At 43.5% G+C, this 26331-nt stretch overlaps 1 protein-coding gene across 1 annotated transcript in view; it reads right to left on the minus strand.

Annotated features, from left to right (window-relative positions):
* Nucleotides 1-26331, minus strand: part of LOC148474857 (uncharacterized) — a 107611-nt gene that overhangs the window by 77263 nt on the left and 4017 nt on the right. The window contains exons 2-7 of the mRNA XM_088458076.1: nt 24814-24922; nt 24227-24305; nt 24019-24110; nt 23297-23838; nt 22312-22912; nt 6337-7228 (exon numbers count right to left, since the gene is read on the minus strand). Of these exons, the coding sequence (XP_088314202.1) occupies nt 6337-7228; nt 22312-22912; nt 23297-23838; nt 24019-24079 (2096 nt within the window). The 5' untranslated portion in view covers nt 24080-24110; nt 24227-24305; nt 24814-24922. The remainder of the gene's footprint in view (nt 1-6336; nt 7229-22311; nt 22913-23296; nt 23839-24018; nt 24111-24226; nt 24306-24813; nt 24923-26331) is intronic.

Raw genomic sequence — 26331 nt, forward strand, 5'->3', positions numbered from 1 at the left:
TATGTCACATGTACAATACAGAGACAAATGGGATAGATATGGAGGAGCTTTATGTTCCAGTATAATCTATAAATATGACACATGTACAATAAAGAGACACCTGGGATAGATATGGAGGAGCTTTATGTTCCAGTGTAATCTATAAATATGATACATGTACAATAAAGAGACACCTGGGATAGATATGGAGGAGCTTTATGTTCCAGTGTAATCTATAAATATGACATATGTACAATACAGAGACACCTGGGATAGATATGGAGGAGCTTTATGTTCCAGTGTAATCTATAAATATGACACATGTATAATAAAGAGACACCTGGGATAGATATGGAGGAGCTTTATGTTTCAGTGTAATCTATAAATATGACACATGTACAATAAAGAGACACCTGGGATAGATATGGAGGAGCTTTATGTTCCAGTGTAATCTATAAATATGACACATGTACAATAAAGAGACACCTGGGATATGGAGGAGCTTTATGTTCCAGTGTAATCTATAAATATGTCACATGTACAATAAAGAGACACCTGGGATAGATATGGAGGAGCTTTATGTTCCAGTGTAATCTATAAATATCACACATGTACAATAAAGAGACACCTGGGATAGATATGGAGGAGCTTTATGTTCCAGTGTAATCTATAAATATGACACATGTACAATAAAGAGACACCTGGGATATGGAGGAGCTTTATGTTCCAGTGTAATCTATAAATATGTCACATGTACAATACAGAGACACCTGGGATAGATATAGAGGAGCTTTATGTTCCAGTGTAATCTATAAATATGTCACATGTACAATACAGAGACACCTGGGATAGATATGGAGGAGCTTTATATTCCAGTATAATCTATAAATATGACACATGTACAATACAGAGACACCTGGGATAGATATGGAGGAGCTTTATGTTCCAGTGTAATCTATAAATATGACACATGTACAATAAAGAGACACCTGGGATAGATATGAAAGAGCTTTATGTTCCAGTGTAATCTATAAATATCACACATATAAAATATATATATTCAAAGGGTAAAAATTGTGAGTTAGATTCAATAAGAAATACAGTATATTTCACATAACTCAATATATACAGATATATTTCATATACGTACATATATTTACAAGTTACAAATATCCATATACTGATATATCATACAGAGCACATATATACATTAGTCAGTATTAGAACCACCCGTCAGCCATGATGCTGCAGCAGGACTCAGCTATCATGGTCACTGTAAGCACGATATTACATAACTTGTTTTTCTCAATGTAGAGAGTATAAAGAATACAATAAGATCTTTCCTATTATGCACAGTCTGAGCTATTTACCAAATATAGATGCAGCCCACAGAGCAAGGATGTTAGCAGGACACGTAGCCTCCTCCATTGTATTCCAAGGACGGGACGGAGGATTCTAATAATACTAATAAGAATAAACTATGTCTCCATATTATAAATGTGTTATCAGATTATGCCAGAAGTCATCCAGTGCTTGCATGCCATAGAGGTAACAATCATGTTAGAGGGCGTGATAATGTGTAATGGTTCTGTAACTGACATGACCAGTGTATAAAAGGTCTGTGATTTGTTCTCCTCCTTGTTACTTGTGCACTAACCCTGAGAGATGCATTTATACTCTCAGTAAGATTATTTAATTCATTAATAAAGTAGTATATCTGTGCCGGATGAATTACTTGGTGAAGCAGCACCTGGGAGAATTCATTCCTGAATCTAAAGGATTTTTAAACAGAAGTAACAAACCATCACCAATGTGGGTGCCAATATATATATAAACACCAAAGACTATAATATATAAGTGTATGATTCATGAATTAATAATGGTGTTAATGAGCACGAAATAAAAATATAATATGCAATAAAAATTGATAAACACTAAATATCTAACAGATATCACTACAGAAAGCAACTGCGAGACAAACCAATGTCACTGTCACCCTGACACTGTACCACCTTGTACAATACGTGTTACTAAACCAGAGTGTTACAAGGTCAAATTCAGTAAGAATATTGTTTGTGCAATCGCACAATCTCACCTTGTACAGAAATGGAGATAAGCTTCTGCTCACTGACTAACGTAAGCATGCAGCTGCCCATGTAAGACAATGAATAGTCCCCCTAGTGCTGCTACCTAGGTCTGTATGTCACCCAGCATTGGTAGATGATGATTCACAAAGCAGAGGTAGAATGATGAGCTGTAACACTATAACCACACACTAGTGCTGCATCCTAGGTCTGTATGTCACTCAGCAGTGGTAGAATGATGATCTGCAACCACACACTAGTGCTGTGTCCTAGGTCTGTATGTCACCCAGCAGTGGTAGAATGAGCTGTAACACTATAACCACACACTAGTGCTGCGTCCTAGGTCTGTATGTCACTCAGCAGTGGTAGAATGATGATCTGCAACCACACACTAGTGCTGTGTCCTAGGTCTGTATGTCACCCAGCAGTGGTAGAATGATGAGCTGTAACACTATAACCACACACTAGTGCTGCAACCTAGGTCTGTATGTCACTCAGCAGTGGTAGAATGATGAGCTGTAACACTATAACCACACACTAGTGCTGTGTCCTAGGTCTGTATGTCACCCAGTAGTGGTAGAATGATGAGCTGTAACACTATAACCACACACTAGTGCTGTGTCCTAGGTCTGTATGTCACCCAGCAGTGGTAGAATGATGAGCTGTAACACTATAACCACACACTAGTGCTGCGACCTAGGTCTGTATGTCACTCAGCAGTGGTAGAATGATGAGCTGTAACACTATAACCACACACTAGTGCTGTGTCCTAGGTCTGTATGTCACCCAGTAGTGGTAGAATGATGAGCTGTAACACTATAACCACACACTAGTGCTGTGTCCTAGGTCTGTATGTCACCCAGCAGTGGTAGAATGATGAGCTGTAACACTATAACCACACACTAGTGCTGCGACCTAGGTCTGTATGTCACTCAGCAGTGGTAGAATGATGAGCTGTAACACTATAACCACACACTAGTGCTGTGACCTAGGTCTGTATGTCACCCAGCAGTGGTAGAATGAGCTGTAACACTATAACCACACACTAGTGCTGTGTCCTAGGTCTGTATGTCACCCAGTAGTGGTAGAATGATGAGCTGTAACACTATAACCACACACTAGTGCTGCGACTTAGGTCTGTATGTCACTCAGCAGTGGTAGAATGATGAGCTGTAACACTATAACCACACACTAGTGCTGCGACCTAGGTCTGTATGTCACTCAGCAGTGGTAGGATGATGAGCTGTAACACTATAATCACACACTAGTGCTGTGTCCTAGGTCTGTATGTCACTCAGCAGTGGTAGAATGATGAGCTGTAACACTATAACCACACACTAGTGCTGTGTCCTAGGTCTGTATGTCACCCAGCAGTGGTAGAATGAGCTGTAACACTATAACCACACACTAGTGCTGCATCCTAGGTCTGTATGTCACTCAGCAGTGGTAGAATGATGATCTGCAACCACACACTAGTGCTGTGTCCTAGGTCTGTATGTCACCCAGCAGTGGTAGAATGATGAGCTGTAACACTATAACCACACACTAGTGCTGCGACCTAGGTCTGTATGTCACTCAGCAGTGGTAGAATGATGAGCTGTAACACTATAACCACACACTAGTGCTGTGTCCTAGGTCTGTATGTCACCCAGTAGTGGTAGAATGATGAGCTGTAACACTATAACCACACACTAGTGCTGTGTCCTAGGTCTGTATGTCACCCAGCAGTGGTAGAATGATGAGCTGTAACACTATAACCACACACTAGTGCTGCGACCTAGGTCTGTATGTCACTCAGCAGTGGTAGAATGATGAGCTGTAACACTATAACCACACACTAGTGCTGTGTCCTAGGTCTGTATGTCACCCAGTAGTGGTAGAATGATGAGCTGTAACACTATAACCACACACTAGTGCTGTGTCCTAGGTCTGTATGTCACCCAGCAGTGGTAGAATGATGAGCTGTAACACTATAACCACACACTAGTGCTGTGACCTAGGTCTGTATGTCACCCAGCAGTGGTAGAATGAGCTGTAACACTGTAACCACACACTAGTGCTGTGTCCTAGGTCTGTATGTCACCCAGCAGTGGTAGAATGATGAGCTGTAACACTATAACCACACACTAGTGCTGCGACCTAGGTCTGTATGTCACTCAGCAGTGGTAGAATGATGAGCTGTAACACTATAACCACACACTAGTGCTGCGACCTAGGTCTGTATGTCACTCAGCAGTGGTAGGATGATGAGCTGTAACACTATAATCACACACTAGTGCTGTGTCCTAGGTCTGTATGTCACTCAGCAGTGGTAGAATGATGAGCTGTAACACTATAACCACACACTAGTGCTGTGTCCTAGGTCTGTATGTCACCCAGCAGTGGTAGGATGATGAGCTGTAACACTATAACCACACACTAGTGCTGTGTCCTAGGTCTGTATGTCACTAAGCAGTGGTAGAATGATGAGCTGTAACACTATAACCACACACTAGTGCTGCGACCTAAGTCTGTATGTCACTCAGCAGTGGTAGAATGATGAGCTGTAACACCACACACTAGTGCTGCGACCTAAGTCTGTATGTCACTCAGCAGTGGTAGAATGATGATTCACTAAGCAGTGGTAGAATGATGAGCTGTAATACTATAACCACACACTAGTGCTGCGTCCTAGGTCTGTATGTCACTCAGCAGTGGTAGAATGATGATCTGTAACCACACACTAGTGCTGTGTCCTAGGTCTGTATGTCACCCAGCAGTGGTAGAATGAGCTGTAACACTATAACCACACACTAGTGCTGTGTCCTAGGTCTGTATGTCACCCAGCAGTGGTAGAATGATGAGCTGTAACACTATAACCACACACTAGTGCTGCGACCTAGGTCTGTATGTCACTCAGCAGTGGTAGAATGATGAGTTGTAACACTATAACCACACACTAGTGCTGTGACCTAGGTCTGTATGTCACTCAGCAGTGGTAGAATGAGCTGTAACACTATAACCACACACTAGTGCTGCGTCCTAGGTCTGTATGTCACTCAGCAGTGGTAGAATGATGAGCTGTAACACTATAACCACACACTAGTGCTGCGACCTAGGTCTGTATGTCACTCAGTAGTGGTAGAATGATGAGCAGTAACACTATAACCACACACTAGTGCTGCGACCTAGGCCTGTATGTCACCCAGCAGTGGTAGAATGATGAGTAGTAACACTATAACCACACACTAGTGCTGTGTACTAGGTCTGTATGTCACCCAGCAGTGGTAGGATGATGAGCTGTAACACCACACTATAACCACACACTAGTGCTGCGTCCTAGGTCTGTATATCACTCAGCAGTGGTAGAATGATCAGCTGTAACACTATAACCACACACTAGTGCAGCGACCTAGGTCTGTATATCACTCAGCAGTGGTAGAATGATGAGCAGTAACACTATAACCACACACTAGTGCTGCGACCTAGGTCTGTATGTCACCCAGCAGTGGTAGAATGATGAGCTGTAACACTATAACCACACACTAGTGCTGCGACCTAGGTCTGTATGTCACTCAGCAGTGGTAGAATGATGAGCTGTAACACTATAACCACACACTAGTGCTGCGACCTAAGTGTATGTCACTCAGCAGTGGTACAATGATGAGCTGTATCACAACACTATAACCGCACACTAGTGCTGCGACCTAGGTCTGTATGTCAATCAGCAGTGGTAGAACAATGAGCTATAAAACTATAACCACAATAGTGCTGCAACCTAGGTCTGTGTCACCCAGCAGTGGCAGAATGATGAGCTGTAACACCACTCTATAACCACACTAATTACTAGGGTAACATTTCCCCCACTCAGAGCATGTAACTGGTTTCTCATCTCTATGAATTCCCTGATGTGTAACAAGAGGTGGTTTCTGTATAAAACACTTCCCACACTCAGAACTAGGGTTGGATATCAGAAACAAATAGTTACCAACCATCAATGTTCATGATCCGTTTGAAGTACTCTTTTCCATTGAAAAGAGGGTTTTGCGACAGTTGCCAGCTATCTGCTGCTGCCTACGATACCCATCCGTAGAGTGTATGAATTAAGCCGAGGACACACAAAAGTGGGGTCTGCAGCTCAACTTCTGTGCCTATTGCAGCTGTTTTTTTTCTATGCAAGGTTTAACCACCAATGGTTATGATGCGATAGCTAGTAGCTATTTGATGTCAGAAGCTTGGCAATCAATCGACACCAAGCTCTGATGTCCATCTCTATTCAGAACATGGAAATGGCCTCTCATTTTTATGACTTATCTGATGTCTAACAAGAGGTAATTTCTGTGTAAAACATTTCCCACATTCAGAGCATTGATATGGTTTCTCACCTGTGTGACTTCTCTGGTGTCTAACAAGATATGATGTCCTTGTAAAACATTTCCTACACTCAGAACACTGAAATGGTTTCTCACCTGTGTGACATCTCTGATGTATAACAAGAGTTGATTTATGTGTAAAACATTTCCCACACTCAGAGCATGGAAATGGTTTCTCACCTGTGTGACATCTCTGATGTATAACAAGATCTGATTTCTGTGTAAAATTTTTCCCACACTCAGAGCATGGAAATGGTTTCTCACCTGTGTGACATCTCTGATGTGTAACAAGATAGGATTTCTGTGTAAAATATTTCCCACATTCAGAACATGGAAATGGTTTCTCACCTGTGTGACATCTCTGATGTGTAACAAGAGCTGATTTATGTGTAAAACATTTCCCACACTCAGAACATGGAAATGGCTTCTCACCTGTGTGACTTCTCACATGTGTAACAAGAGTTGATTTCTTTGTAAAACATTTCCCACACTCAGAACATGGAAATAGTTTCACACCTGTGTGACTTATCTGATGACTAACAAGAGCTGATTTGGGTGTAAAACATTTCCCACACTCAGAAGTGACTGTATCACCGCTATGATCTGTACTATGTGCAGCAATATATGAGTTACCAGAAGTACATTCCTCAAGAATAGAGGGATCAGATGATATATCTGCACTAAGAAGTGATGGATGTATATTTAGGGTTATGTCATTTTCTTCTGGAGATCTTTGTGTGAGGTTATCTTCTAATTTAAAATCTGGACACCAAACAAGATGTCCCTCCGAGGTCTTCCTTGTATTCGGTCCACCTGGTAGAAATCAAATAGTTATCCAAGTATCCCACAGCAAAGGCATCATTAATTAATATTAATCTCACCCCTATTCCCATAGGTTTGTGCTTAGTACAACATCATGCGGAACACTTTGGGCTTCTACCTTTCACACTCATAAACATAATATAGGAGAAGAAAAGAAACAAGCCTTACTAAATAGAGCAGACCGCTACTACTCTACGTTCTTTTTACTAGCCCAGGAGCAGGCCAGCCCTAGATAATGCCCAAGGGAACTTTCACCCAGTTCCCAAGTTATAGGCAAAGGGTGAAAGGTCAATCCCTCACCTCAGCATTTTGGCCATACTTCTTTATGAGGCCGTCATTTCCTTTGACACAAGAAAAAATAAGACAGAAATAAATATAAAAATGTGTAAATACTAATTGATTAAGGATGCAATATATCCTATATATTAATTAAATAGAAAAATTGTATATTAATGTATATGGAAAAAAATAGCTGCTAGTTCCAATGAAGAATAGTGATAGTTCCACAAAAAGAGAAAACAAAACAGAAAACTGCTGATAAAGATATATATACAGTCAGGTCCATAAATATTGGGACATTGACAGAATTTTCAGATTTTGGCCTCTATTCACCACCACAATGGCTTTGAAATGAAACAAACAAGATGTGCTTTAACTGCAGACTTTCAGATTTAATTTGAGGGTAATTACATCCAAATCGGGTGAACGGTGTAGGAATTACAACAGTTTCAATATGTGCCTCCCATTTTTTAAGGGGCCAAAAGTAATGGGACTATCAACTCAAAAGCTATTTCATGGACAGGTGTGGGCTATTCCCTCGTTATTTCATTATCAATTAAGCAGGTAAAAGGTCTGGAGTTGATTCTAGGTGTGACATTTGCATTTGGAATCAGTTGCTGTCAACTCTCAATATGAGATCCAAAGAGCTGTCACTATCAGTGAAGCAAGCCATCATTAGGCTGAAAAATCAAAACAAACCCATCAGAGAGATAGCAAAAACATTAGGTGTGGCCAAATCAACTGTTCGGAACATTCTTAAAAAGAAAGAACGCACTGGAGAGCTCAGCAACACCAAAAGACCCGGAAGACCATGGAAAACAACTGTGGTGGATGACAAAATAATTATTTCCCTGGTGAAGAAAAACACCTTCACAACAGTTGGCCAAATCAAGAACACTTTCCAGGAGGTAGATGTATATGTGTCAAAGTCAACAATCAAGAGAAGACTTCACAAGAGTGAATATAGAGGGTTCACGACAAGATGCAAAGCATTGGTGAGCCACAAAAACAGGAAGACCAGATTAGAGTTTGCCAAACAACATCTAAAAAAGCCATTACAGTTCTGGAACAACATCCTATTGACAGATGAGACAAAGATCATCTTGTACCAGAGTGATGGGAAGAGAAGGAAAGGAACTGCTCATGATCCAAAACATACCACCTCATCAGTGAAGCATGGTGGTGGTAGTGTCATGGCGTGGGCATGTATGGCTGCCAATGGAACTGGTTCCCTTGTATTTATTGATGATGTGACTGCAGACAAAAGCAGCAGAATGAATTCTGAAGTGTTTCGGGCAATATTATATGCTCATATTCAGTCAAATGCTTCAGAACTCATTGGACTGTGCTTCGCAGTGCAGATGGACAATGACCCGAAGCATACTGCAAAAGAAACCAAAGAGTTTTTTAAGGCTAAAAAGTGGAATGTTATGCAATGGCCAAGTCAATCCCCTGACCTGAATCCGATTGAGCATGCATTTCACTTGATGAAGACAAAACTGAAGGGAAAATGCCCCAAGAACAAGCAGGAACTGAAGACATTTGCAGTAGAGGCCTGGCAGAGCATCATCAGGGATGAAACCCAACGTCTGGTGATGTCTATGCGTTCCAGACTTCAGGCTGTAATTGACTGCAAAGGATTTGCAACAAAGTATTAAAAAGTGAAAGTTAGATTTAGGATTGTTTAGTTTGTCCCATTACTTTTGGCCCCTTAAAAAGTGGGAGGCACATATAGAAACCGTTGTAATTCCTCCACCGTTCACCTGATTTGGATGTAATTACCCTCAAATTAAAACTGAAAGTCTGCAGTTAAAGTACATCTTGTTTGTTTCATTTCAAAGCCATTGTGGTGGTGAATAGAGGACAAAATATGAAAATTCTGTCAATGTCCCAATATTTATGGACCCGACTGTATATATATATATACACATACATATACTGTAGATTATATATAAAATATGTACATTTATATAACTTTGTCTAGCTATATAGCCCTATCTATTGTAATAAGATTGGGGAAAGAAGGTCCCACTCCTCGGGTAGTTGGAACCTCCAAATACACAGTCAGGAAACAGCACACCAGTCCAGGGTTTTCGTGCAAGCTAGCCTCAGTTTCTGTTGTGCAGTATAAAATGGAAAATATAAAAATAAATTCTAGCCCGTCTGGCCACTAAACAGAATCCCTCTCTCAAAGTGGTAGGGCCTATTTCCCTCACCACAAACATAGGCATATGCACATTACTTACAAGTAATACATGAGCCAAACCCTGACACAGCTTATATGAGCCTCTCACAGCTGCAGGCACTAATTAGCCTGCTCTCAGGCCAGAAAAGATGAACTGTTCTTGTGGATGGAGCCCTCCCTTCACTCTCACATCCACACCCACAGGACCCATTATCCACCTTTCCTTAAAGCCCAAAACTCTCATCAAGCATAAACAGACATTTCCTGAGAGTTTAAAATACATAGGGTCAGAAACGGAGAAATATATTTGCCACTTAGTACTTTACTAGTGCTTCTGTTACTCTATATATACAGTATATCTATTTTACAAGTCGTCTTGAGTGCTGCCATAGATGCTATATATTTATTCCTTTCCTGACTGGGAAAGGTAATTGGTGGGCATGCGGCGCAGTACCGGAGGCAAGCGTGGGTGTGCCGGCATTACCGAGTATCATGCATATGGTAGGGCAGTGAGAAATCAAGAAGCACCCATGTTGTTTGCAAATGAATAATATCAATTTAATATTAATATACAAAGACAGAAAATATATATTAAAAAAATGATTCAAGACTATAAAAACTTCTAGCTTATATAAGCCCCATGAAATACAATAAAACGCATAGATGCTGGTATCATTGCATCATCTACATAGATAAAATTGTGAATTGGCAGAGGTATGTAGACTATCTATGGGTCCCATGAAGAACTGTAGGAATTTCTCATTTACATGAACAGTAATTATCTAAATCTGGAGTTCACAACCACCGGTGGTATTTCTGGATCTTGAAATTTACATAAAAGAAAAAACTATCCAAACAAGACCCCATATCAAGTGAATGGAAACAATATGTTGGCGTACAACAGTAATCATAGACAATGGGTAAATATGCCAGGAGGACAATTCCGACGCTTAAGACGAAACTGTACAGAAGACAATATCTTCATGGAACAAACCAGAGAAATGAAGAAAAATTTTATCCAAAAGGGCTACAAAGAAACAGCATTACAAGAGCAAATAGACAAGATCTCAAAACTAGAAGAAAATAATTAACTACAACTCAAAAACCAACAACAAACAGAAACACAATCCATTTTAATCACACAATACAACGGGAACCATAAAGAAATTGAGAAAATCCTGAATAACCATTGGATGTCTTATTATTGGATGAAGAACTGAAAAAAAAGTTCACCAACACAATCAAAAATCGTGTACAGAAAGCAAGAAATTCAAAACAATGTCTAACACAAAGCTTCTTCCCCACATTAGGGCAAAAAAAAACCCCATAAAACAAGAAAGGAGCCTACTTCTGCCAGGCTGTAAAAAACAAACATCAACCACGAAACCAGCTCAAATTTTCCAATCAAGTATCACAAAAAAAGAATTTAAAATCAAGAACTGTATGTCTTGTGACACTGAGGGAGATATATACTTATTGGAATGCCCACGTGGCACCCAATATGTTGGCCAGACAAAAATAAAAAGAATATCCGAACATCTGTGTAATATACAAAAAGGACTGAAAACAGAGCCCCAAAAGGGCAAAAATTTGTTGGTATGCAGAAAGATATACCCCACTGGAGAGAAGAAGATCTGGTTAACTCTCAAGAAGAATGAAACGAAATGGATATACCAGTTACTAATGTCGGAGTCTAATGGTCTCAATATAGACATTGAACTCAAAGCCTTTTTAACATAATTTTAACACAATTGCAAACACGTTCACAACACATAACATTTTAACTTCAGTGATCTCTCATTCTCTTCTTTTATCGCCTATTTTGTATTTATCCTTTGATTTATATTTTATTTTGTCAAAATAAAGCACAGCAGTATATAGTTTTTAAATATGGCTTATAGGAACATGAGGTTGCTGCTATAACAGGGCACTTCAGGTTCCAGTCATTCCCAATTCTAAATAAAGTTTTCCTATTCAAAGACTTAAAAAAATGACAGCAAATATCCTTGAAAAAGCATCCCAACGAATGTGAAATGCGCTGGTTTAACCGTGGACAGTGCGAGAGAATACTAGCTGGAGGAGGTGAGACCCTTGTGAAGAATATAACGGTATCTGACATCACAAAGTGCCGCGACTATACGACCGGGTCCCAGCCACATATCGGTAACTGCGGGGAAAAGAGGAATGCCGACCTCAGGTAGGGGGAGGTAGGGATAGGGATACCCTCAACCCCAACAGGGTGAAGAACCCTCTGAAAAGCGGACACTGGACCTCCTATCACCGCACCCATAAAGCCCTAAAAGGCTATAAACATTAACAATATACACATAGTGGCCATAATACCCACTTTTTAACCATATATACTGTTGATGCTGAATTTTGTGCTTATGTTTACCTAATTATTTTATTAACATACATTGACGCTAGCGCTCAGTCCAGCCTTTGATGCTGTACACATAACCTAATCTATTTCCCTAACTGAGATGCTCATCTCCAGCGCAGCACGCCAATCCTTTTCTGTTCAAAAGAACGTTGCAGGTCAGTTTCACTAAACATCTCATCAAGACAGAACAAGGCAGGTCCAGGCAAGAGGAAAGGAGAACCGGTGGTTAATGTCAGCCCCTGTGCTGACATTGGCCCTCATTCAGAGCCGTACGTTCTGAGCAGAGCGCACACTCTGAATGAGGGCCGTCCTCCATTAATATGGAGCGTCCTCCTGGAGGCTCATATAGCTGTGGGTCACCACCCACAGCCTGTACGAGCGTGCAGGTTGATGGCCGCGCTGGTCTTGACCATCGCCACTGCGAGCCGGAGCCTGCGGTTGAGTTTCTCAACCACAAGGCCCTGAGTGATTTTGGCTCTATCAGAGCCAAAATCACTCCCACTGACATCACTAGTGATGTCAGTGGGGCCGGCTTCTGACGGTAGGCGTTCCCTTGAGAACGCCCCCGTCAGGGAGGCACGCCCCCGGTACGCCCACCAAAGGGGGCGTGCTGTCAATCAACATCGACAGCACGCCCCCTTTGATCAGACACAACGAGCGAAGGAAAGTCCTTCGCTCGTCACGTCTGGCGCATGCGCACGACGGAGCTCCCGCCGTCGTGCGCATGCGCAGTGCACAACATCGACCCACTTGCGAGCGGAAAGCCGCTTGCGAGTGGGTCTGAATCAGGCCCTTTATCCACCGGTTCCCTGGACTCTATGCACAAGTAATGTATGCCCTTGTGGTCTATTGGAGTCCCGGATGGACCTGTGTCCGCATCGGCGCCTCTGGTCTGTCTCCAGAGACCGGAGGCGAGACTGCCCGCCTTACCTGTCCCCTTGCGTCCCAGCTGCAGTCTGGGGACAGAGGAGCCACGCTAACCAGGTCCCGCTCGATGCCCCGCCGAGTCCCGGTGTGCAAGAGGGATGATGGAGCAGCAGCACAGACGTCCAGAAGACTGTCTAGTACTGCTTGCTATGTTAAGGGGCCTATCCATTACAAAACTTTTTGCACGATCCAATTAAAACCAGGAGGTTTTGGTCACAATGTACAGAAAGTTGTGTAATGGATAGCCAGGAAGGACCAGCGATGCGCGTGCACTCTGGGTCCTTGCCGACCCCGACTATCTACTGAACATGCCCGTCAACCTGATGACGATCGTCAGGTTCCGCATGTTCAGAGATAGGAGGTCAGTCTCTGCACTGAATGATGTTCAGTGAACACCGTTCAGTGCTGGCACTGCACCTCAGCGACCTGAAGGTCTGAACGCTAGTCGTTCAGTCTTTCAGGTCGCCTAGTGGATAGACCCCATTACAGTAAAGTAAAATAAAAAGAAGAGATATGGTAAGAACCTACCTTTGTTATCTCTCTATCTATGAGGTCCTTAGGATCCACAGGGATACCTTGGGGTATCGTGATGGCAGAGGCATCTGGGCACCACATAGTTAATTTTTTCTTCCCAGGATGCACCTGGCTTCCCCTCTATACCCCGCCTCCCAGCCAGAAGCTCCTCAGTTTAGTAGTAAGCCAAAGGCCAGAGGAGGAGAAAATAAGAGAGAAAGAAGAAGTCTGGAACACTCAAGAATCACATTCTCACACCATATATCTTCTTTTCTACTTCAGGGTCCTTAGGGATCCACAGGGATGTCACAAAGCAATCACTTTAAGGGTGGGGACGTTCCTGTGCAAAAAGGAGAATCCACCGCCCAAAGGAAGTATCCTGAGAGGCGAAGGTATCAAAAGCATAATACCATACAAAAATATGGACAGAGGACCGCGGGGAGCTGCCCATGAAGGACCCACAGACCCTGTACAGTGAGCAGAAACAGAGGGCAGCACTGGAATGCCCTCCAGAGTGTAAGCCTCAGAGATCGCCATGCAAATCCACCTTGCCAAAGTTTGCTTATTGGCAGGCCAACCCTTCTTGTGGAAACCGTAGAGGACAAACAAAGAGCCCAACTTCCGAAGGGAACTGGTAGGGTCCACGTAAATCCATAGAACCCGTACCACATCCAATAAGGCCTCACCTGCTGAAAGGTCTGGTGACTTAAAGGCCAGTACTATAATATCCTAATTAATGTGGAAACTAGACACCACCTTAGGAAGGAAACCAGGGCGAAGTTCTGCCCTGTCCCGGTGAAAAATTAGAAAAGGAGGGCGACAGAAGAGAACCCCCAAATCTGATACGCTTCTGGCCGAAGTAACAGCCAGAAGAAACACAGTCTTCACTGCAAGCCACTTGAAGTCCACTGAGCCCAGAGGTTCAAATGGAGGTCCTTGGAGAGCCCTAAGGACCACAGCCAAATTCCAAGGAGCTATTGGAGGGACAAAGGGAGGCTGAATGCGAAGGACACCCTGCCTAAAGGTGCGAAATTCAGGAAGCGGAGCAATCCTATGTAGAAACCACACTGACAGTGCAGAGACATGCACTTTTAAGGAGGCAAGGCAAAAACCCTGATCTAAGCCCGTCTATAGGAAAGCCAGAACCCTGGATATCCGAAACACCTGGGGATCGACCCCCTAAGGCGACACCATTTAAAGTAGGTATGCCACACCCTGTGGTAAAACCTGTAGAAGCCGGTTTCCAAGCTCTGAGCATGGTGTTAACCGCAGAGCTGGAAAAACCTTTCGACCTTAGGAGAAATGTCTCAAGAGCCAAGCCATCAAAGATAGACAACCCAGGTCCGGGTAAAAACAAGGATCCTGAGACAACAGGTCCAGATGTTGAGGTAACAGCAACAGAGTGTCGATGGAGAGACTCTGAAAATCTAAATACCAGTGCCCTGTGGGCCACACTGGAGCCAACAGCAGGATAGTGCCACATTCCAGCTTGAACTTTCGAAGTATTCGAGGAAGATGGGACACCGGAGCAAAGAGGTACACAAATTGGAAGGTCCACTTGACTGACAGAGCTTCTACAAGGAGAGCGTCTGGTCTGGACCCGTACACTGGCAGTTTGCAATAGTGTCGGAAGGCCATGAGGACTACCGTCTGGAAGGCCCCACCTTTCCACTAGGAGTAGAAACAACTCTGGAGAAGAGACCATTCCCCAGGATGCATGTCGTGATGGCTGAGGAAGTCCGCTTCCCAATTGAGGACTCCGGGAATGAAAATTGACAGAGGTCGCAAATTAAACTGGGCATACTCCACCATGACAAAGGTCGATACCATGGATCCCAGTAGTTGCATTGCTGGGTGAATGAACACCTTGCTACCCTGGAGACATTTGCATATTTGCATCTGAAAAACAAAGATCTTGTCTGGTGTCAAAAAGATCCGTTGCTGTTGTGAATCCAAGAGGGCTCCCACGTGGAACATTCTCTGAGATGGAGTCAATGAGGACTTCTTCCAATTAATCAGCCACCCGTGCGACTGGAGCACCGAAATGGTAAGCTGCCGGTGGTGGAGAAGTACCTCTGGAGATACTGCCAGCAGCAAGAGATCATCCAGGTAAGGTAATAGGCGGATCCCTTGTAGTCTCAGATGGAATGCCATTACCACCATACTCTTGGTAAACACCCAAGGGGCCGTTGAGAGGCCAAAAGGTAAAGCCCGAAACTGGAATGTTGTTGCCATATACAGTACCAGTCAAAAGTTTGGACACACCTTCTCATTCAATGGTTTTTGTTTATTTAAATAATTTTCAACATAGTAGATTAATACTGAAGACATCAAAACTATGAAAGAACACATATGGAATTATATTGTAAATAAAAAAGTGTTAAACAAAATCAAAATATGTTTTATATTTTAGATTCCTCAAAGTAGCCCCCTTTTGCTTGTATGACAGCTTTGCACACTCTTGGCATACTCTCAATCAGCTTCATGAAGTAGTCTCCTGGAATGGTTTTCCAACAGTCTTGAAGGAGTTCCCAGAGTTGCTGAGCACTTGTTGGTGGCTTTTCCTTCACTCTGTGGTCCAACTCATCCTAAACCAGCTCAATTGGGTTTAGGTCGGGTGATTGTGGAGGCCAGGTCATCTGACGCAGCACTCCATCACTTTCCTTCTTGGTCAAGTAGCCCTTTCATAGCCTGGAGGTGTGTTTGGGGTCATTGTCTTGTTGAAAAACAAATGATGGTCCCAGTAAGCGCAAACCAGCATGGCGCTACAGAATGCTGTGGTAGCCATGCTGGTTAAGTGTGCCTTGAATTTTGAATAAATCACCAACAGTGTCAGCAGAAAAGCACCCCCACACCATCACACCTCCTCCTGCCTTGCTTCACAGTGGGAACCACACATGCAGAAACCATCTGCTCACCTTCTCTGCGTCTCACAAAGACACGGCGGTTGGAACCAAAAATCTAAATTTTGGACTCATCAGACCAAAAGTACAGATTTCCACTGGTATAATGTCCATTCCTTGTATTTCTTGGCCCAAACAATTCTCTTCTTCTTGTTGTTCATCCTCAGTAGTGACTTCTTCACAGCAATACAACCATGAAGGCCTGATTCACACAGTCTCCTCTGAACAGTTGATGTTGAGATTTATCTGCTACTCGAACTCTGTGAAGACTATGTGGTCTCTAATCTGAGGTGTTGTTGAGTAGCAGTTTCTGAGGCTGGTAACCCTAATGAACATCCTCTGCAGCAGAGGTAACTCTTGGTCTTCCTTTCTTGGGGCGGTCCTCATGAGAGCCAGTTTCATCATAGCGTTTGATAGTTTTTGCAATGGCACTTGAGGATACATTCAAAGTTCTTGAAATTTTCTGTATCGACTGACCTTCATGTCTTAAAGTAATGATGGACTGTCATTTCTCTTTACTGAGTTGAGTGGTTGGTGCCATAATATGGATTACAACAGTAGTCTAATAGTGGTGTCCACTGTGTACTAACCCTACCTCTGCACAACACAACTGATGGTCTCAAACACATTAAGAAGGCAAGTAATTCCACAGATTGACTCTTGACAAGGCACACCTGTTAATTCAAAAGCATTCCAGGAAACTACCTCATGAAGCTGACTGAGAGAATGCCAAGAGTGTGCAAAGCAGTCATCCAAGCAAAAGGTGGCTACTTTTAGGAATCTAAAATATAAAACATATTTTGATTTGTTTAACACTTTTTTGTTTACAACATAGTTCCATATGTGTTCTTTCATAGTTTTGATGTCATTAATCTACTACGTTAAAAATAATTTAAATAAACAAAAACCATTGAATGAGAAGGTGTGTCCAAACTTTTGACTGGTACTGTAGCTAGTCTGAGAAACCGCTGGTGCGAAGATGCAATCGGGATATGCAGGTATGTATCCTGGACATCCAGGGATACCATAAATTCCCCAGTTCCATTGCCAGTATCATGGAGCGTAGGGTTTCCATCCTGAATCGAGGTACCCCGAAGACTTTGTTCAGGGACTTGAGATTGAGGATAGGTGCTATGAGCACCAGAAAGAGGTTTGAATAATATCCCTGTCACCTTTGCGACATTGGGACAGGTACAATGACTCCTGCTTGTAGCCAGGAATGTACTGCTTTCTGGGCCTGCAAGGCTTTGTCAGACTAGTCAGGTCCTCAGCATGTCGGGACGCCTTGCGCTCCAAGCCTGTCTCTTGGACTTGCCAGTCTGACTGACTCTTTTAAACCTTACCTTGGTCCCTAAAGGGCCGAAAGGACACAGTTCTTGACCCGGCAGGCATGGACGCAGAAAGCAGGCATGCTGTCGAACTGAACTTTACCATTATAAGGCAAACCCTCCTTAGAGTTTGCATCTGCTCTCCAGGAGCAGAGCTACAAAGTACGGCGAGCCGCAATTGCGGCCGCCGACCCCCTTGAAGATAGGAGAGTAACATCCAAATCAGCCTCATTAATATATGCGGCTGAATCACGAACATTGCCCACCAGAGTCACATGGTCGCTATTAGCGTCTGAAGACAGGGACTCCTCCAGGGAGTCTGCCAAGGACTCCATAGCTCTGGCTACCCAGCAGAAAGCTATAGCCGACCTGGCCACCGCACCCGACAGGGAATATATAAACTTCAGGCAACTTTCCACCCTCCTACCTGTAGTGTCCTAAGGACGATATGGAAGGCATAGGCAAAGTCGCGCTCTTGACCAAGCACGTGACATGTGAATCCACCACAGATGGAGATTCCCATGTGGCAAAATACTCCCCAGCAAACGGATACGCGTGAGCCAGGCGTCTTTGCACCTGTAACGCTTTCCAGGAGTTTTCCATGCTACCTCCAAATGATCCACTAGTTGATCAGAAAAAGGAAAAATGGTAGCAGTAATTCTGCTTGGATATAGAAGCCGGAGGATCATCCTCCTCTATGGTCAAGGAGCGTACGGTCATGGGTCACATGGGTTGCAGCATATATAGCACAACCCGATCAGGTACTTTGAGTCTGATTGCATATCCCAAGGGTCGGGAATCTGTGCATGCCCCAGACCCATACTGCAAATGTGCTACAAATCAAGCTTTGCTCTTCCAAGATAATTAATAAGCGCCTTCTTACTCCATCTGCAGTTGTCATGCAATGTCCCAAAAAGACCAAGCCTCACATACATTACTATATGTGTGTGTCTATATGTATATACAGTGCATCCGGAAAGTATTCACAGCGCTTCACTTTTTCCACATTTTGTTAAGTTACAGCCTTACTCCAAAATGGAATAAATTCATTTTTGTCTTCAAAATTCTACACACAATACCCCATAATGACAACGTGTAAAAAGTTTTTTGGGGATTTTTGTAAATGTAATGAAAAAAAAAAACCTAAGAAATCACATGTACATAAGTATTCACAGCCTTTGCTCAATACTTTGTTGATGCACCTTTGGCAGCAATTACAGCCTCAAGTCTTTTTGAATATGATGCCACAAGCTTGGCACACCTATCTTTGGGCAGTTTCACCCATTCCTCTTTGCAGCACCTCTCAAGCTCCATCAGGTTAGATGGGAAGCGTTGGTGCACAGCCATTTTCAGATCTCTCCAGAGATGTTCAATTGGATTCAAGTCTGGGCTCTGGCTGGGCCACTCAAGGACATTCACAGAGTTGTCCTGAAGGCACTCCTTTCATATCTTAGCTGTGTGCTTAGGGTCGTTGTCCTGCTGAAAGATGAACCGTCGCCCCAGTCTGAGGTCTAGAGCGCTCTGGAGCAGATTTTCATCCAGGATGTCTCTGTACATTGCTGCATTCATCTTTCCCTCTATTCTGACTAGTCTCCCATTTCTTGCCGCTGAAAAATATCCCCACAGCATGATGCTGCCACCACCATGCTTCACTGTAGGGATGGTATTGGCCAGGTGATGAGCGGTGCCTGGTTTCCTCCAAACATAACGCCTGGCAATCACGCCAAAGAGTTCAATCTTTGTCTCATCAGAGAAATTTGTTTCTCATGGTCTGAGAGGCCTTCAGGTGCATTTTGGCAATCTCCAGGTGGGCTGCCATGTGCTTTTTACTAAGGAGTGGCTTCCGTCTGGTCACTCTACCATACAGGCCTGATTGGTGGATTGCTGCAGAGATGGTTGTCCTTCTGGAAGGTTCTCCTTTCTCCACAAAGGAATGCTATAGCTCTGACAGAGTGACCATCGCGTTCTTGGTCACCTCCCTGACTAGGGCCCTTCTCCCCCGATTGCTCAGTTTAGACGGCCGGCCAACTCTAGGAAGAGTCCTGGTGGTTCCGAACTTCTTCCATTTACAGATGATGGAGGCCACAGTGCTCATTGGGACCTTCAAAGCAGCAGATATTTTTCAGTACCCTTCCCCAGATTTGTGCCTCGAGACAATCCTGTCTCGGAGGTCTACAGACAATTCCTTGGACTTCATGCTTGGTTTGTGCTCTGACATGCACTGTCAAGTGTGAAACCTTATACAGACAGGTTTATGCCTTTCAAAATCATGTCCAATCAACTGAATTTACCACAGGTGGACTCCAATTAAGCTGTTGGAACATCTCAAAAATGACCAGTGAAAACTGGATGCACCTCAGCTCAATTTTGAGCTTCATGGCAAAGGCTGTAAATACTTACGTACATGTGATTTCTTAAGTTTTTTTTGGTAACTCTGCAAAAATCTCAAAAAAACTATTTACATGTTGTCATTATAGGGTATTGTAGAATTTTGAGGACAAAAATGAATTTATTACATTTTGGAGTAAGGCTGTAACATAACAAAATGTGGAAAAAGTGAAGCGCTGTGAATACTTTCCGGATGCACTGTATTTGTGCAATATTGTCCAGATAAAATCACCAGTACATCCAGAGGGAAATGTGCCATAACCACGTGGTCCCGTCCCTAAAATAAACATGTCATATGATCATCTCACAAGAATGGTGAAAATGTTCACTCTAGTGCACCCAAAATAACTGGAAAAACAAGATAAATCCAAACGTAATATGATTAAAATATATCATTCACTTATTTGAAAAATCGTTTCAAAAACATTGAACATAATAGACACCGACAAATGTCTCCATCAGTCTATAAAACGCGTTTCGTCCTAACCACCAGTGTGGTCCGTAGGACTTCCTCAGGGTTATATACAATAATAACAAGCCTAAGTTATTCTACACTGTGACCTTCAACTAAAAATAGAAACCAGTGTAAATACTATGTAATAAAATGTATATCTGGAGTCCTAAGACGTCCATCTCTAGAAGATGGCACCTCTATTAAGGTGGAGTCTTAGTACTCAGGGATATCCGTTTGCAGCCGTTTTGACCTTATTGCTAGTTTTTTACACTAGTCTGTAATTTTATATGATGGTCCCTCTAATATAGTGGAGGGTTGGTGCACATTTTGTAAGAGCATCACACAGACACATTACTGTTGGCCCACTCTGCTACACAAGAATGCAATATAAAGTCATGTGTGTAGTATGATCTTAGGGAAAGGGGAATCGCCTCTTATTCTGCTTTAGTATAGCAGTATTAGTATACACATATAAAGAATGAACTAGTATGGTATTATTATTCAAGAGGATAATCTCACATGTGGTAGAACACAGGTATGGGCGCAGAGGGGTGGGACCGGGTACTAATTACCCAGACCCAGGCTTGCTGGTGTGGCCGGGCTCCCCTCCCTCTTACATCACACCAGCCAAGCACACGTTGCAGCAGCCTCTTGTGCCTGTAGGGGGGAAGGGGGGGGGGTGATCGCGCCTCCCCCTGGCTTTTCGCAGAGTTGAGGGGCTCACAGCGCACCACTACAAAATTAATATTTTTCCTTTTTTTTAAATTTAAAATCGTAAGGGGCATGGCTACACCTCAAGTGATTAGCCAATACCCCCCACCCTGGGATTTGGCGCAGCTCTTTATGGCCCTGAACACAGGTAGGATCATGCTGACATCCCTTCTACTGATGTATGAGATACAAGAGAGAGTGAGGAGGAGACTGGTCAGATCTCTGGGCTGGTAACACACAGTGACATGATGTGAGGAGGAGAGCAGGAGTATAATAGGGGCTGATGGCTCCTGATGTATGAGATAACCAGAGAGTGTGGGGAGGAGACTGGTCAGATCTCTGGGCTGGTAACACACAGTGACATGATGTGAGGGGGAGAGCAGGAGTAGAATAGGCGCTGATGGCTCCTGATGTATGAGATACACCAGAGAGTGTGGGGAGGAGACTGGTCAGATCTCTGGGCTGGTAACACACAGTGACATGATGTGAGGAGGAGAGGAATATAATAGGGGCTGATGGCTCCTGATGGATGAGATACACCAGAGAGTGTGGGGAGGAGACTGGTCAGATCTCGGCTGGTAACACACAGTGACATGATGTGAGGAGGAGAGCAGGAGTATAATAGGGGCTGATGGCTCCTGATGTATGAGATACACCAGAGAGTGTGGGGAGGAGACTGGTCATATCTCTGGGCTGGTAACACACAGTGACATGATGTGAGGGGGAGAGCAGGAGTATAATAGGGGCTGATGGCTCCAGATGTATGAGATGAACCAGAGTGTGGGGAGGAGACTGGTCAGATCTCTGGGCTGGTGACACACAGTGACATGATGTGAGGGGGAGAGCAGGAGTATAATAGGGGCTGATGGCTCCTGACTCCTCACTGTCCAGGTACTTTTCACTCTATAGTTGGTACTGGAAGAGGATGGTGCAGAAGAGATTGCTGTAGTGACTGAGCAAAGCGAATGTGACATTTTTCTGCAAAAATATAAGTGCTGATTACCTGTGTTGATATCTGTAGGGATTTCATCCTCCTTGAACTGCTGATCACCTCTTGCATACATCTCTTCCTCCTCTGTATTTTCTGTCTTCATAACAGAAACATTTATCTCTTCTTCTCCCTCGGTAGCTTCTGTCTTAAAATAAGTCTCTTCTTGATTATTTATATCTTCTGCCTTCATATCAGTCACATATGTCTCTTCTTCTCCCTCTATATCTTCTGGCTTCATATCAGTCACATACGTCTTTTCTTCTCCCTCTATATCTTCTGCTTTCATATCAGTCACATACGTCTCTTCTCCCTCTATATCTTCTGCCTTTATATCAGTCACATAAGTCTCTTCTTCTCCCTCTATATCTTCTGCCTTTATATCAGTCACATACGTCTCTTCTTCTCCCTCTATATCTTCTGCCTTCATATCAGTCACATACGTATCTTCTTCTCCCTCTATATCTTCTGCCTTCATATCAGTCACATACGTCTCTTCTTCTCCCTCTGTATCTTCTGCCTTCATATCAGTCACATACGTCTCTTCTTCTCCCTCTATATCTTCTGCCTTATTATCAGTCACATACGTCTCTTCTTCTCCCTCTGTATCTTCTGCCTTCATATCAGTCACATTCGGCTCTTCTTCTCCCTCTAGATCTTTTGCCTTCATATAAGTCACATACATCTCTTCTTCTCCGTCTATATCTTCTGCCTTCATTTCTGTCACATACGTCTCTTCTTCTCCCTCTATATCTTCTGCCTTATTATCAGTCACATACGTCTCTTCTTCTCCCTCTGTATCTTCTGCCTTCATATCAGTCACATTCGGCTCTTCTTCTCCCTCTAGATCTTTTGCCTTCATATAAGTCACATACATCTCTTCTTCTCCGTCTATATCTTCTGCCTTCATTTCTGTCACATACGTCTTTTCTTCTCTCTCTATATCTTCTGCCTTCATATCAGTCACATACGTCTCTTCTTCTCCCTCTATATCTTCTGCCTTCATATCAGTCACATACGTATCTTCTTCTCCCTCTATATCTTCTGCCTTCATATCAGTCACATACGTCTCTTCTTCTCCCTCTGTATCTTCTGCCTTCATATCAGTCACATACGTCTCTTCTTCTCCCTCTATATCTTCTGCCTTATTATTAGTCACATACGTCTCTTCTTCTCCCTCTATATCTTCTGCCTTCATATCAGTCACATACGTGTCTTCTTCTCCCTCTATATCTTCTGCCTTCATATCAGTCACATACGTCTCTTCTTCTCCCTCTGTATCTTCTGCCTTCATATCAGTCACATTCGGCTCTTCTTCTCCCTCTAGATCTTTTGCCTTCATATAAGTCACATACATCTCTTCTTCTCCGTCTATATCTTCTGCCTTCATTTCTGTCACATACGTCTTTTCTTCTCTCTCTATATCTTCTGCCTTCATATCAGTCACATACGTCTCTTCTCCCTCTATATCTTCTGCCTTCATATCAGTCACATACGTCTCTTCTTCCCTCTCTATATCTTCTGCCTTAATATCAGTCAGATCTTCATTGTAAATTTCACAGAAAACAATACCTTAATAATGTCTGAGTACATTATTTGAGAATAAATAGTATAATATCAGCATGTTAAAATATCAATTAGATGCAGAATAATTAATAAATACAGGTCAATTAATGAAAAGTCACTTTGGTTTTTGTGGTCATTGGGAAGAACCTATATTACCTGATGCTCCTGTGGGGTCCTGTGATTCTCCTCTGTACAATCCTGTGAATGTAGAGGACATCTCTCTGGGATATTTTTGTTACTGGGTCAATCTGTAGGAGACACACAGTGACTGAGTACATTGTATATATGTGATTATCACATGATGTATGTCTATTTGGGCCTACACACCTGCTCTCCCCGCACATAAATTACATTCTCCTCTTACCCAGTGATGTGAGGGGCCAGTGATTCTCCATCATCACGTCCTTGTACAAACCCTTGTGTTCCTCTATATACTCCCCCTCCTGCATGGAGACATAGACAGTGACATACTGACACCTTATAGGAACCTGACACACACAATGATACAGTCATCACCCAGACACATCCCCTGGTGTTACTGTATAATGTTCCATTCCCAGCAATCACCTCTCCAGTCATCACCCAGACACATCCCCTGGTGTTACTGTATAATGTCCCATTCCCAGCAATCACCTCTCCAGTCATCACCCAGACACATCCCCTGGTGTTACTGTATAATGTCCCATTGCCAGCAGTCACATCTCCAGTCATCACCAAGACACATCCCCTGATGTTACTGTATAATGTCCCATTCCCAGCAGTCACCTCTCAGACACATCCCCTGGTGTTACTGTATAATGTTCCATTCCCAGCAGTCACCTCTCCAGTCATCCCCCAGACACATCCCCTGGTGTTACTGTATAATGTCCCATTCCCAGCAGTCACCTCTCCAGTCATCACCCAGACACATCCCCTGGTGTTACTGTATAATGTCCCATTCCCAGCAGTCACCTCTCCAGTCAGCAGCTGAATGATCTTTTTGGTGAGTTCCAGGATCTTCTGGTCATTGTATCGCTCATGTATTAGTGATTGAGGTGGAGGCACTGTGAAGGAGGCACAGCTGTGAAGGAAACACAAATGTCTTCTGACTACTGTGTAACCCTGTTTAATGAGAGACATCAATAAAATGTAAATTAGAAGTCTACTTTAGGAGATAATATGAAAATTGTGGACTGTATATAGCCAGGGTTATATATTTGTACCGTAGAGTCGTTTTGGAAGTTCATGTAAAAAAATTACGCCATCTGGAGCGGCGGTCCAGAACCGCATAATAATTTTTTTTTTAAAGTATGCTAGCAGTATACTACAGCGCACCATGAGCTGGGGGATCTCCTACCTGTTGCTCGCCAGCAGGACATCTTGTCTCTGACTACTGTGCTACTGACTGGGTCGGCAGCCATCTTGCAGAACCCGGCTGGCTGCACATGGTCCTGCCAACGGCCCCCCTCGCCAATACAATTTTACTGATTCAGGGCCATCCGCAGCCGCGCTATGCCTGCACATGGCTGACTGCGGGAGGAAGGCAGAGGATGCTTCCTGGCCGCTCTGTCACAATGCGAGCAGCTGCACCCAGACAGCAGTCTCTGTTTCCTCCCAGCAGTCAGCCATGTCCATGTCTGCAGCTGCACATAGTGTGTGGGCCAGTGGTGCCACCCGTCTGGGCCATCGGCTGGGGCTGTCTTTCTCTGCTCTGTCCCCCTCTTTCCCCATCCTCCTATTCTTTGTGCTGACTCCTTTCCGGGCCCCAGCACCCATGATCTGTCCCCCCTCCTCTTCAAGAACAAGGGGTCATCAGGGGCAATTGGGGTGACAAAGAGGAGTCATCAGGGAGAGAGCACTATCGGACTGACAAGGAGAGCTCACCTAGAGGAGATGATGGAGTCAGGAAGAGGGTACAGTATGGGGGAAGACATGGGACAAAAGCAGCGAACAGAGACCTTAGTTAGGTAAAGTGGAGGAAAGAGATTGAGGTCATTAGGAGTGGGGACGGGGTGGGGCAAATGGAGAGAGAAGTCAAAAGGGACACGGAGAAGGGGTAAAAAGGGCAGAGGAAAGGATAAGTCAGAATAGGAGATTATGTCATCAGGGACAGATGGGAGGAGACAGTGAGAGTTATAACAACACCGCCACAGCCCAAACTCTGTTTAAAAAGAAAAATGGTTTTATGCCCCAATTGATGCCCCACCCCTCTGTAGCTCCACCCACATTATTCACAGCTCCGCCCATCAATGCCTCTCCCCCTCCCAGGAGTTCCTGAACCTATTTTTCTAATATAGGATGAGTTTTATCATTCACGAGTGAAAGAACTCGCTGCGTAAGATAAATGATGATCCAGCCAATCAGCTCCCAACTGTCATTTTTCAAACAGATAACAGTAAGGAGCTGGTTGGTTGGAGTAACATTGTCATAGGAAACGAGTTTTTATCCCTCGTGTATTATAAAACTCATTTATAAATAAGGCCCATAGTA

Source organism: Taudactylus pleione, unplaced genomic scaffold (genome assembly GCF_031769625.1).
Source record: "Taudactylus pleione unplaced genomic scaffold, aTauple2 ptg000805l, whole genome shotgun sequence".
Lineage (NCBI taxonomy): Eukaryota > Metazoa > Chordata > Amphibia > Anura > Myobatrachidae > Taudactylus > Taudactylus pleione.